Here is a 13207-nt window from a genome sequence, read left to right as displayed (position 1 = left end):
TATGAGCCCCACAACTTAGGTTCTGGGTGCCTCGGTTGGAGTAACAGTAGGGGCCTCTGACTAATCTAGGTATGGGCTGACATGGTGTGATGCCAGGGGTATGGTAGTGGAACCATCGAGATCTCAGCAGGCTGGTTCAAGATGATCTACATAAATACTGTAGTTTCAGGCTTACACTCCCTATCTACAAGAAGAGTCCTTTTGCACTCTTCCAAAACGTGGAACGGGGCATTGCAAGGGGGCTCAGAATTAGACTCAAGTTTAATATCACAGGCAAATGTCATGAAATTTGTTGCTACTTGGCAGCAGTATATTGTAATACATAAAAGTATATATTTAAAAAGTTAAATTAAATAAATAATGGAAAAAGAGACAAAGTAGTGAGGTAGTGTTCAGGGATTAATGTCCATTCAGAAATCTAATGGCAGAGGAGAAGAGGCTGTTCCTGAATCATTGAGTGTGTCTTCAGGCTCCTGTGTCTCCTACTTGATAGTCGCAATGAGAGCCTACCCTGGGTGACAGAGATCTTTCATTACGGATGTCGCCATTTTGAGGCATTGTCTTTTGAAGATATCCTGGATGCAAGTATTAGTATTATCCAGGTGATCCAAGACCACATGAAGTGCCAATGAAATTGCCTCCACTGTTGACCTATTGTGATGACAGGTAAATTGCAGTGGGTCAGGACCTTGCTTAGGCAGTTTATTCCAGTCATAGTCAACCTCTCAAAGCGCTTCATCATAGCTTGAGTCAGTGTTACTGGACAATAGTCATTAAGGCAGCTCACCCTGCTCTTCTTGGGCACTGATATGATTGTTGCCCTTTTGAAGCAGGTGGGAGCTTCTGATCACAGCAATGGGTGATTGAAAATGTCTTTGAACACACATACCAGTTATTTGGCACAGGTTTTCAGAGCCCCACCAAGTACACCATTGGGGCAGGTTGCCTTGTGAGGGTTCACTCTCTTGAAGGTCATTCTGACATCGACCTCTGAGACAGAGATCACAGGATCACTGGATTGGCTGAATCTTCATTGCTGTAGTTTCATTCTGTCTTTCAATGTGATAACAAAAGGCACTGAGTTCATCTGGGAGTGAAATATCACTGCCATTCAAGATGTTAGGTTTTGTTTTGTAGGAAGAAATGGCCTGCTAGAGTTAATATGTGTCTGATTTTCCTCTAACCTCAAATGGAATTGTTCTTTTGCTCTTGAGATAACCCTCCATAAGTTATGTCTGGCCTTCTTGCATTGTTCTGGATTACCAGACTTGAATGCCACAGATCGAGCCCTCAGCAGACTATGAACCACCTGGTTCATCCATGGCTTTTCATTTGAGTACGTATATTATGCTCTTGGAGGCACACACACATCCACATAGCTCATTCACTCAGACTCAAAGAAGAATTCATGAATAATTTTCAGTCCTGTAAGTGCTCCTCTGCCTCCCTTGTCCATACGTTCTTGGTCCTTTCTACTAATGCCGCAGTCTTCAGTCTCTGCCTAAACTCAGGGAGTAGAAGTACAGCCAGACTTTCCAAAGTGTGAGCATGGGATGGCATGGTAAGTATTCTGGTTCATAAAATAATACTGCTCCAGTGTGTTTTCTCCTTCCATAAGTGACATGTTTGTGATAATTATTTAAGTACATTTTCAAGCCAACTTAAGGGGGGGGAAGTCAATGTGCATCATGGCAGATAAAAACAAATGAGGTAGAACATAGGTTAACTGGAACCCAAAAGTGTTGTAATGATAAGAGGTAGAAATTAAGTTTCAAGGAATTAAGTTTACTGAGGAGGGCAGAATGCTGTTAAGACAGCCACCAGGTGGTCGTGGAATTAGGAATAAAATCACCCAGAACCTGTAGTGGCTACACATACACTAACTCATCTGCAGAGGACTGCAGGTCTTCTCTTTGAGTCATTCGGAGCCGCAGCAGGATCCACAGGAAACGATGGTGCCAACACTTGTCCATCAGGGAGGCCCTTTGAACAACCTTTAAGGAATGGTGAAACCATTCACACAGGTCATTGGACTGCTGTGATAACCCCCGTTGTGATGCACTTTAATACAGAGGTTCTGGGCCATCATGGCCCAGAGGTCTGACATGTATTGAATACTGTGATCAGGAGATATATCAGATGGGGTGCTGAACCGATCGACTAAGATGTTGATGAGCACTCAAGTCACGTCTGCAGCCATTATCGATGCTAGAGGAGCAAGAAGATGCTTGAAACCACGGGACAGGGGGAAGTGGACCAACCAGGTCCACACTGACATGGTCAAATTGTCGCTCAGGGATCTCAGAAGGTGCCAATGGTGCCCAAGCATGACAGTTAATTTTCACCCACTGACACAAACTGCAGATTGCACTCCAGTCATGCGTATCTTTCCTAAAGCCGCTCCACACAAACTTTAAAGCAACCAGTTTCTGCAAAGCCTTCACACCCAGAAGTGAAGTCCATGAATGGAGTTAAGAGAAAGGTCCTCTCAATTTGAAGGCACTATGGGGTAAGGACAACAGGTTGAGATATCACACAGGAGGGAAACGCATGTACCTCAAAATTGGCATCTGCAAACCTCGGGGCTGTGACAGCTGCCCTGTAAACCTGGACCCTAGGTTGGTGGCTTGGTCAGCTGCCTTGCTAGTATAGTCGACCCCAATGTCTATGGTATCAATAGCAGATCATGAGAGACAATCATTTATAGCATAATTTTCCCTTCAATGTGCTGTAGGTCCATTGTAAATTCTGAAATGTAAGCCAGGTGGTTGCAGTCCAAGGGTCTGACATTTTGGCCATCGTGGTTACGAGGGGTTTGTGGTCAAGGAATGCTGTGAAGTGCCGACCTTCCAGCAGAAAACAAAAATGGTGGATGGCTAGATAGAGACTGCAAAGCTCACAGTCAAACATGCTGTAGTTCCTCTCGGGTTGGGTGGAGCATCTGGTGGAGCGACTGCCACACACCTCCAACGGGCTGTCCATGCACAGCACCGAAAACATAGTCCGAGGCAACGTTAGTGAGGGCTAGAGGTACATTGCAGAGTGGGTGCGCCAATAGGGTTGCATTTGAAAGAACTCATTTGGTGTCAACAAATGCTTTGGTCATGTCAGCTGCCCACTCAAGCATTGGATTAGGGGCATGCATTTCAGGCCCTGTACAAGGGGAGCATAAATTCAGCAGTTTGCAGAATGAAACAGTAATAGAAATTCACCATACTACAAAACATTTGCAGTGCTTCGCTAAGTGCTGGGCAGTTGTAAGTCTGTTATAATGGCAACTTTTGATGTAAGGAATGTCACGTCTTCTGCGGTGAAGCAGTTCATGAGAAAACCAATAGTAGACAACCCGAACTGGCATTTAGCAAGGTTAATAATCAGCCCAAGTTGCCATAGCTGCTTGAAAAGTGTGCAGAGATGTGATAAGTGTTCAGTTTTGGATGTGCCGGTGCCAGTTCCATTAACTGCTGGAAAGTCTGTGCTGCATTTTTTAACCCCAAATGGAATGTGCAGAAGCTCAAATAAGCCAAATGGAACAGCTGTTTTAGGAACGTCCTCAGTGCATACAAGCACATGATGGTAGCTCATGACTAAGTTCCCATGAGTCTGTTGACAGGGATTATCAAGACAGGAAAAGGAAAAAGAATGATTCACCTCTGCCTGGCTGAGTGAAGACTATTGACCATTTTAGCAAGCTCTCTGTAGTCCTTCATGGGTATATTAGTGTGGGCTGTGCAAACTTGATCAATCATTTGTTGCATAAAGAGTTCTTTAAAACTAAAACAAGGATGGTGATTGCTCAGGACAGAAAGCATGTGATCCACTAGTTCCGGAGGCCTAGCATCACCCAGGCTAGGCAAGGAGAGCAACTATTTGGCACAATCAGAGTCAAACAGTCCAATCATTTGTAATAGTTGAGTTTTCAATGCAACATACTTCTCATGTGCAGGTAGACTATCTTGTATACTTATCCCTCTGGCTGTATTGGAACTCCTTAGCGATGCTGCAATGTAGTAAAATTTTATATAATCTGTAGTGAATTCTCACAGCACAAGCTGAACCTTTGCTGTCCAAACCACATGGTAGCATGCTGCTCCCAAACCTCCAGCAGCTTTAAACAGCTGTGATGGTCAGCATGTCATTGAGCAACTCCGGAATTGTCTGAGAGCATCGTGGTCACTAATGTCAGATTTTGTGAATAAAGTATGCGACTAGTTTTATGTGCTAAACAAAAGCCACAGCCCATCACTTCCATTATGAACAAAAGTCATTGTCTTACACTGACTTCACTACGTCTAACACCATCTCTTAAAGTGAACACAACCCAATGACGTTGTTTGTGAATTATGTGAACAGTTTCTGAAATGAACAATGCATGCCATTTGTCATCCATTACATTGTCTACAAGAGCTTTATTCTATGGTCCCAGGACAGAAGCAGAGCCAGTCATTTATCTTACTATATAATGATTCATTTTGCTTTCAAAGCTGAAGTCTACACTTACCCTTACAACTGTAAAACTGTACTTGGTAAATTTTAAACAGAATGCAACATGAACAACTTGTAAATGCTACCCAAAAATCTGGCTTTTATCTTTATTATTCAAACTACTTGAACATACTGCAAAACATGCAATAAAATTATAGCCAATGGTTGGGTAGAATCCTAAATAGATTAAATGTTACAACTTAAAAGCAAGGTACCAGTCTGTTGAGAGCTAGCAGATGGTAAACTCATTGCAAAGAGGAGGCTGATCAGTACAGTTGTGAAATCAACCATTTTGATGGATCTTCTGTTCATCTCCCTGGAGAACAAGAAAACCATAGTTACCAACTTTTGTTCAATGATAGCACATTGCAACAAACTGCTCTCTGTGTTGTAAATTGACTTATTGATCACCAGGATCTATGCACCCACCAAAACTGGTTCACTCTCTACTTGAATCAAGTAAATGGCGACTGCAAACAAACTGAAGATGATGAGTATCTCAGTAAAGCAGTTTTGTCCATCTATTCCTAAATTAGAATCTTTAAATTTATTAAGATTATTAACTTAACTTCTATTATATACTACAAAGATGGTAGATAAACCTCAGAACACACAAACTATATAAGAAATATATGCTCCAAGTAAAGGTCACTTATATATTGTGTCATATTGTATATTATATATTGAGTGCATTTTTCCAACAGGTGTCCTCTTAGAATCAGTGAATGTCTTATTTTAATGTTCATATTGTATTCAAAGAAAACCTTGAAATATACTTAACATTTTAGGGCTTGCTTTCATCAAATTTTACTGAGATTGGAGTGGGTTCAGAGTAGATTCATGAGAATGATTCCAGGAATGAAAGGGTTACCATATAAGAAATGTCTGGCAGCTCTTGGGCTGTATTCCCTGGATTTCCGGAGAATGGGAGGTGGGGGGAATCTCAGAGAAACATTCCAAATGTTAAAAGGCCCAACCAGATTAGATATGACAAAGTTATTTTCCATCTTTCATTTTTAGAATCTTTTTATTGGTACATAATCTTCTACAGCTATAAAATGATTAAAAAAAACTCCAACAGAATAATATATATACAATTAATAAAGCTGAAGAAAAAAAGCTGATTGTTAAATATAAAAATGGAAAAATAAAATATATAGGAAAAAGAAGGGAAAAAAAGAAATCCATCTAACTCGGAAAAAAAAAGCCCTAACTACAAAAAAAGGAAAAAGGAACCCATTAGGAATCAACTCCCTGGAGCAATACGTTTGACCATCATCTAAATATCAAAAAGAGTCATCAACCGCCATTTCATATTTATAAAAACAATTTAAAAAGTAAATAACATTGGAAAGAAACCATATAACTTAATTCAAATTAAATGATAATATTTGGCAAAAGAACCCAATCTTCTCTCAAAATCGAATCAAGGATCAAAAGTTCTACTTCTAATTTTTTTCCAAACTAAGACATAACATTACTTGAGAAAACCATTCAATTAATGTAGGGGATGAAGTATCTTTCCATTTTAATACACTTCCATTACACTTCTTGCCAGTAGTGTAACAAATGCAATTACATGTTGATCTGAAGATGAGATACCCTGAATATGATACGGAACTATTCCAACTGGAACAGTCAATCTATTAGGTTATAAGTTAATTTTCAGAGCTTTAGAAATTGTAGAAAATAAAGATTTCCAAAACGATTTTAATAAAGAACATGACCAGAACATATGTGACAAAGTAGCTACTTCAGTTTTACATCTATCGCAGTAGTTGTCAATGCTAGGCAATATTTTAGATAGTCTCTCCTTTGTTAAATAATAATGGTGAACAATTTTAAATTGAATTAAACAATGGTTGGCACATACAGAAGAAGAATTTATATTTTTTAAAACTCAAAGCCAATCTTCATTAACAAAGGTCATATGTCATATTAAGTTCTCGCTCTCAATCTTGTTTAATTTTTAGTGATAGGTTCTCTTTTTGTAACAAAAATAAATTATAAATTCTGCTACTGGAACCTTTCACTAAGAGATTCAATTTCAAATTGGTATCCAACAAATGAGATTCTTGTACATATGGAAACTTAGGTAAATATTGTTGTAAAAATATCTAACCTGAAAATATTGCAAAAAATGTGTATGAGCGAGAGAAAATTTATTAATTAACTCTTCAAACGTCATCAATAAACCATCACAAAATAAATCTGTAAAAGAATGGATTCCTTTATTTTTCCATAGAAGAAAAATGGGGTCAGTTGTTGACGGTTTAAATGAAAAGTATCGACATAAAAAACTAGACAACTTACATTGTTTAAAATTTGAAAAATTATGAAATTGAACCAAAATCCATAGGGATTGTTTAGTAACCAGATAGAGATTTATATTTGGAATTTTAGAGATCCCTAATGGTAATGGAGCTCCTAAAATTGAAGTTAAATTAAATTGCTTAACAGCTTTCAATTCCAAATCAACCCATAATGGTTTTTGGTTCTTATCAAGCCAATATAACCAAAAACATAATTGTCTAATATTCACAGCCCAATAATAGTCTTAAATTAGGAAGTGCAAGCCCACCATCTTTTCTAGATGTTTGTAAATGATACTTGTTAATTCTTGGTCTCTTATTGTTCCAAATAAAAGAAGAAATAAGAGAGTCAATTTGATCAAAAAAGTTTTTAGTTAAAAAGATAGGTATATTTTGGAAAACATATAAAAATCTAGGTAGAATCATCATTTTCACAACATGAATATGACCTATTAAAGAAAAATTAAATGGATTCCATCTACAAAGTATTTGTTTCATGGAGTCCATTAAAGTAATTATATTCGCTTCATCGAGATCATTATTTTTTTTAGTAATTATGATACCTAAATATCTAAATGTATTAACGATTCTAAAAGGAATATCATTAAATATACTAACAGGGACATATAATGGAAACAATTCACTTTTATTCAAGATAAGTTTATATCCTGAAAATTTACCAAAATTTTTAAGTGTTTCCAAAAGATTAAGAATTGATTCCTCAAGATTTGAAATAAAAACCAAAAAAGATCATCTGCATAAAGAAAAATCTTATGTATGGTTCCATTCATATCCATGAATATTTTTAGCTTCACGTAGTGTTATAGCTAAAGGCTCCAATACAAGATTAAATAATAAAGGACTTAATGGACATCCCTGTCTAGTGCCACAAGAAAGTGAGAAAAAAACCCTGCAATTATTAGTAATGACTGTGGCAATAGGATTCTTATCAATCATTTGAATCCATCTACTGAAATTATTATCAAAACCAAATTTTTCTAATACTTTAAACAAATATGGCCTCTCAACTCTATCAAATGCCTTTTCTGCATCGAGAGAGATAACACATTGAGGTTGCTTAGATAATGATGAATATATCATGTTCATCAATCTCTGAATGTTAGAGATAGAATAATGGCCTCTAATAAAGCCTGTTTGATTCATAGAAATGATTTTAGTTAAAACATTTTGCAAGCGATTAACCATCATTTTAGAGAGAATTTTTTGCATCCACCTTTAATAGCGAGAAAGGTCTATATGATGAACATTCAAAAGGATCTTTATCCTTTTTAAGAATTAAGGAAATAGATGCTTCATAAAAAGGTAAATTACTCTTCTCAAAGGATTCATGAAATATTTCCAAAAGATACAGAGAAAGTAATCTTTCAAATTTTTTGTAAAATCCCACTGAATAACCATCAAGTCCAGGAGCTTTACCTGATTGCATTGATGAAATAGCTTTCTGAATTTCATGCTCAGTAATTGGAGCATCAACCATCTGTTGATCTTCAACAGAAATTTGTGGAAATTTAATCTTATGTAAAAAACCTTCATTTTGGAGGAATCTGCAGGAAATTGAGATCTATAAAGATCAGAGTAAAAATCTTGAAAAGTATTATTAATGTCCTCATGATTACTTGCTATATCTCCATTATTTTTATGGATCTTTAAGATTTGTCTTTTAGCTCTAGCTGCTCTTAATTGAGAAGCTAAGAGCTTATTATTTTTATTCCCAAAAATATAAAATTGACTTTTCAATTTAAGCAAATATCCTTCAGTATGATATGTTAGTAATAAATTATACTGTGATTGTAATTTTACTCTTCTTTTAAATGAAACAACATTTGGAGAGATTGCATTAATGTTATCTAAATCTTTAATTTGTTTAGAGAGTTTATCCAATTCCATTCTTGTTTGCTTCTTCAGTTTAGCTATATATGAAATAATCTGACCGCGTAGATAAGTTTTTAATGTATCCCAAATTACTAACTTAGAGATGTTTCCTATATTATTAAGGAGAAAAAAACTCTTTTATCTGAGCTTTGATAAACTCAACAAATTCTGAACTTCATAATAAATGTTCTGGAATACACCAAAATGGTCTGGTAAAAACAACATCTTTCAGTTCAAATATTAAGTTTAAAGGAGCATGATCAGAGATAGCGATTGCATCATACTCATATTTCTGAACATTAAATAAAAGTCCAGGGTCAACTATAAAATAGTCAATTCTCAAATATTTATTATGAACATGTGAAAAAAGAGTATTCTCTATCACAAGGGTGCATATGCCTCCAGATCTCAATTAAACCCTAATCAATTAAAAAGGAATTAATAAATGATGCAGAACGATTAGGTTGATATTTGGATGATGACTTATCCATCAAAGGATTTAGACATGTATTAAAATCATCACCCATTAATAATATATATTTATTTAAATCAGGTAATAGAGCAAAAACAGTTTTAAAAAATGAGGGATCATCAACATTTGGTCCATAAATATTAACCAAAACCATTTTCCTACTACAAATTATTCCTTTAACAATCAAAAATCTACCATTAATATCAGCTATAATATCCTCCTGATTAAAAAGAATATTGGAATCAATAAAAATAGAGACATCTCTAGTTTTACTCCGGGAGTTTGCATGAAACTGAGGATCCTTCCAAAATTTAAAAGATCGATTTTTATCACATAACCTGATATACGTCTCTTGAGCAAAGATTATATCAGGCTGGATTCGGTTACTAACTTTAAATGTTTTCTTACGCTTAATAGGATTATTCCAAACATGAACATTCCAAGTTAAAATATTTAACAGCTTAGTTATCATCATGGAACTTTGTATCTAAAAAGAATAGTTAGACGCATGTCCGGATAAGGTAGTCGAAAATGGTGGAGATGAACAACAATAAAAATAATTGGCGTGTGCTCTGGGATTCCATGATAGGGGAAAAAAAAGAAAAAAAATCCCACTCAAACTACAAAGCTCATAAAGAAGTTGATATCAATCGACTTCAATCAAGAAAAGCTAACTCTGCCTACCTAAGTAAAAAAAAAGAGAAAGAAAAAAAATCTCTGCCTCCCTCTACCAAACATAAAACTCATTACTGTCAACATATATCTCAGTATAATTAACTAGGAAGGAAAGTGTTTTTCTTGTAAAACAAAACGACCTTCAATTGAAAGTAACCTGCATAACATTAGATAAGTAAAGAAAAACACATCCAAAACAATTCTTGAAATATTTGCACAGAAGAGAAAGAATCTCCATTTTTAAATTGTCCCGTCTATCTTTAAAACATAAAGAAATCCGAATAATTACTTTAAAAAATCTTTACAAAAGCATACGAAACAAAAAAAAACAATTAATTCATTTAAATGCTGCAGAAAAAAAATTCTAAAAGGTTCAAACTTATTACAGTCTATCAACAATTCTCTCTATATGTCTTCTGAAATTGAAGCCATCCAAAACATTTTTCAGAGATAAAAATGTATTTTAAGGTAAAGACTTCTGTAACCATCAGATCTTCCAATCTCATCACTCTTTCCACTGCGAGACAATCAAGCCATTATAAATCATTCAAGCTTTAGGCTTCAGACTCATCATCGGATGTGTCGGAAAATAAAACTCAATGCTTCGACTGAATCATCAAAAATATGAAAGCTAGACTTTTTGACAAAATGCCTTAATTTTGCTGGATACTGGAGCAGTGGAAAATGAGCTTTTTTTCATACGTTGATTTCATAACAGATGCAAATCCAGCACACTTCTTAACAATTTTGCGTGGAAAATCTTCAAAAAAACGAATGTCTGAATTCTGATACTGAAAAGTCTTTTTTCCCTCGCAAGCTTAATAATACGGTCTTTGTCTCTGAAACAGAGAAAATGCACAACAGTATGTTTTTACCTTGATTCAAAAATGTTAATGCGCCGATTCTGTGAGTCATTTCGATATCTGAAGGCTGTAAACAAACCCCGGGAAATAAAGACTCAAACATTTTTGCGAAATAATCCAGTGTGTCGGCCGATTCTGATTTCTCTTTTAATCCAACAATTCAAATATTATTCTGACGTGATCGAGTTTCGAGATCAACGATCCATTTTTGGGCTTTTTCCAAATGAGAAAAAAGATCCGCAGCATTTTGACTAACTTCTTTAAGATCAAAGCTCAAAGAGTCAACTTTTCCTTCGAATTTCTCTTTTAGTTGAGTTATCTCAATGCTGATATCGCTGATTTGAGATTCTAGCCTCATTACCCAGGGGGGTTTCTCCAAGAATTTGTCAGCTTTCTTGGGCTTTCCGTTGCCAAGGTCAGGATTTCTTTTGGTGCTTCTGAGAGTAGCCATAATTATAACTGTTATTCTACAGATCCGACTGAATAAAGTCAAAATTTCAAAGTTTAAGTCAGAAAAAGGAGAGATTGAAGGTGGACAAGAAGCGACTATGTCTTACATGTCCGTAACCGGAAGGTGAAGTCGCTATTATTTTCCATGATAGGGGATTCTAGGACAAGAGGGCACGAAATCAGGATTGAAGCATGTCCTTTTAGAACATAGATTGGGAGAAATTACTTCAGTCAGCGAGTGTAAATCTGTGGAATTTGTCGCCAGGAGTAGCTGTGGAGGCCAAGTCATTGGGTGTATTTAAGGCAGAGACAGATAGGTTCTTGATTAGCCAGGGCATCAATGGCTATGGGGAGAAGGCAGGGGAGCGGGGATGACTGGAAGAATTGGGTCAACCCGTGATTGAATGGCGGAGCAGACTCGATGGGCTGAATTGCCTACTTCTGCTCCTATATCTTATGGTCTTATCAGTATTTCAAAATTACTTCTCAGTAATGTCTTCATTTAAATGATGGGATTTCAAAGTTCCAAGAAATATTTATGATTAGAGTACATATATGTCACCACGTACAACCTTGAGTTTTTTTTTGTGACCATGCTTAGTAAATCTCTAGAACAGTAATTGTAAACTGTAAAGATCAGGAACTGTTAACTGAGAACAAACTGTGCAAATGCAGATATAGATAAATAACATGCAGATTTTCAATGGAAAATAAATTCTTGTGCCTTAACTAATTTACTACAAAATGTTCCCCACCTCACTTGGACGTGAAGCATTCTGTTATCTACATCAAGACACAAGCAGTTGACTATTACGTAGGAAAATTTCATCTGAGCCACTCGTGTTTTTTTTTGTAATTTTTTTATTAAAGTTCATCATCAAACAAACATTTCCATAAGATGTATTTCAGACATTTTGCATATATATGATATAATCATATATATCACAAATCTCCACAATTTATCTGAAGTATCCACTCATTGAAAAGAGTGGAAAGAAAAAACAAGCAAAAGGAATAAACTATCTACAAGTAGGGAGTGATCTTTTTTTACAACATATTCATTGATTTGTGAGAATGAAATCAGGCCTATGAGATATTATGTAGTTAAACCATTTTCCCAGTATGAATCAAATTGTTCCAGCTTATGATTAACAGATGCTGTTATCTTCTCCATTTTGTAAATGTCCATTGTAATTTCCATCCATGCATTTATGATGGGCTCTCCTGTGATAACCATTTACTAGTAAGAGTCTTTTTACCAGCCACCAACAGTATATTCATTAAATATTTATCTCTTTTCAACCATTAAACACACCAGCTCACTTGAAAAATATATTGTTATTCATTTGTTGCTTTCGGATTAAAGTTGAAGAAATCTTTTAGGTAAAAGGATTGCAAGAATATTTCATGAAAGGACACTGCTGTTCAAAAATCAGCTCACTAACATCTTCTTAAAGAGATTTAGAGATGGGCAGCAAACATTAAAGGCTGGAGGATGTCAGCTTGACAGACAGCATCTGGAGTTCCTCCAGCATTTTATTTGCGTTGCTTGAATTTCCAGCTTTTGCAGATTGTCTCATTTGTGATTAGAGATGGGCTGAAAATTTTATCCTTGCCCGACATCACACCCAATGCCTTTAAAGAATTATGTGCATTTTTGAAACCTAATTTTACAAATTATAAAGATATATTACTTTCCAAATGTAGTCATTGTTGTAATTCAGGGAGAATGACAATCAATTCAACAAAAATCTCAAAAGCAGCAATGCGATAACTGACCTATGATCGGGCAGTATGTTCCAGTGGCTCAACAGTAAATATTCTTTATTGCAGTCACTATTTCGCAGCAATTTGTGGAAAAAGGAGCTCACATCTGATTAAATGCAGTCCTTTTAATATAGCAAATGTTGTTATACTGCAGCTGCTGCCTGTTCATAAACCAAATGTTAGTGTTAGGGCAGGGATCAGCCTCTTTGTAGTTCAGTAAAACTGAGGCAATTTGTAAACCCTGCCAAGTCATTACCAGATGAATTCTGAACTGAACTTACAAAGAACCT

The 13207-nt window shown here is 35.9% G+C and overlaps 1 protein-coding gene across 1 annotated transcript in view; it reads right to left on the bottom strand.

Moving 5' to 3' along the window:
* LOC132378208 (collagen alpha-6(VI) chain-like) overlaps positions 1-11151 on the bottom strand; it is a 126204-nt gene extending 115053 nt beyond the window's left edge. The window contains 2 exon segments of the mRNA XM_059944918.1: positions 10713-10767; positions 10878-11151. Coding sequence (XP_059800901.1) covers positions 10713-10767; positions 10878-11151 — 329 coding nt within the window.
* Between the last annotated feature and the right edge of the window lie 2056 nt (positions 11152-13207).

This window comes from Hypanus sabinus, chromosome 20 (genome assembly GCF_030144855.1).
Source record: "Hypanus sabinus isolate sHypSab1 chromosome 20, sHypSab1.hap1, whole genome shotgun sequence".
NCBI classification, from domain to species: Eukaryota; Metazoa; Chordata; class Chondrichthyes; order Myliobatiformes; family Dasyatidae; genus Hypanus; species Hypanus sabinus.
Note: the sequence above shows the minus strand (reverse complement) of the source record. Positions and strands in the feature narration are given on the sequence as shown.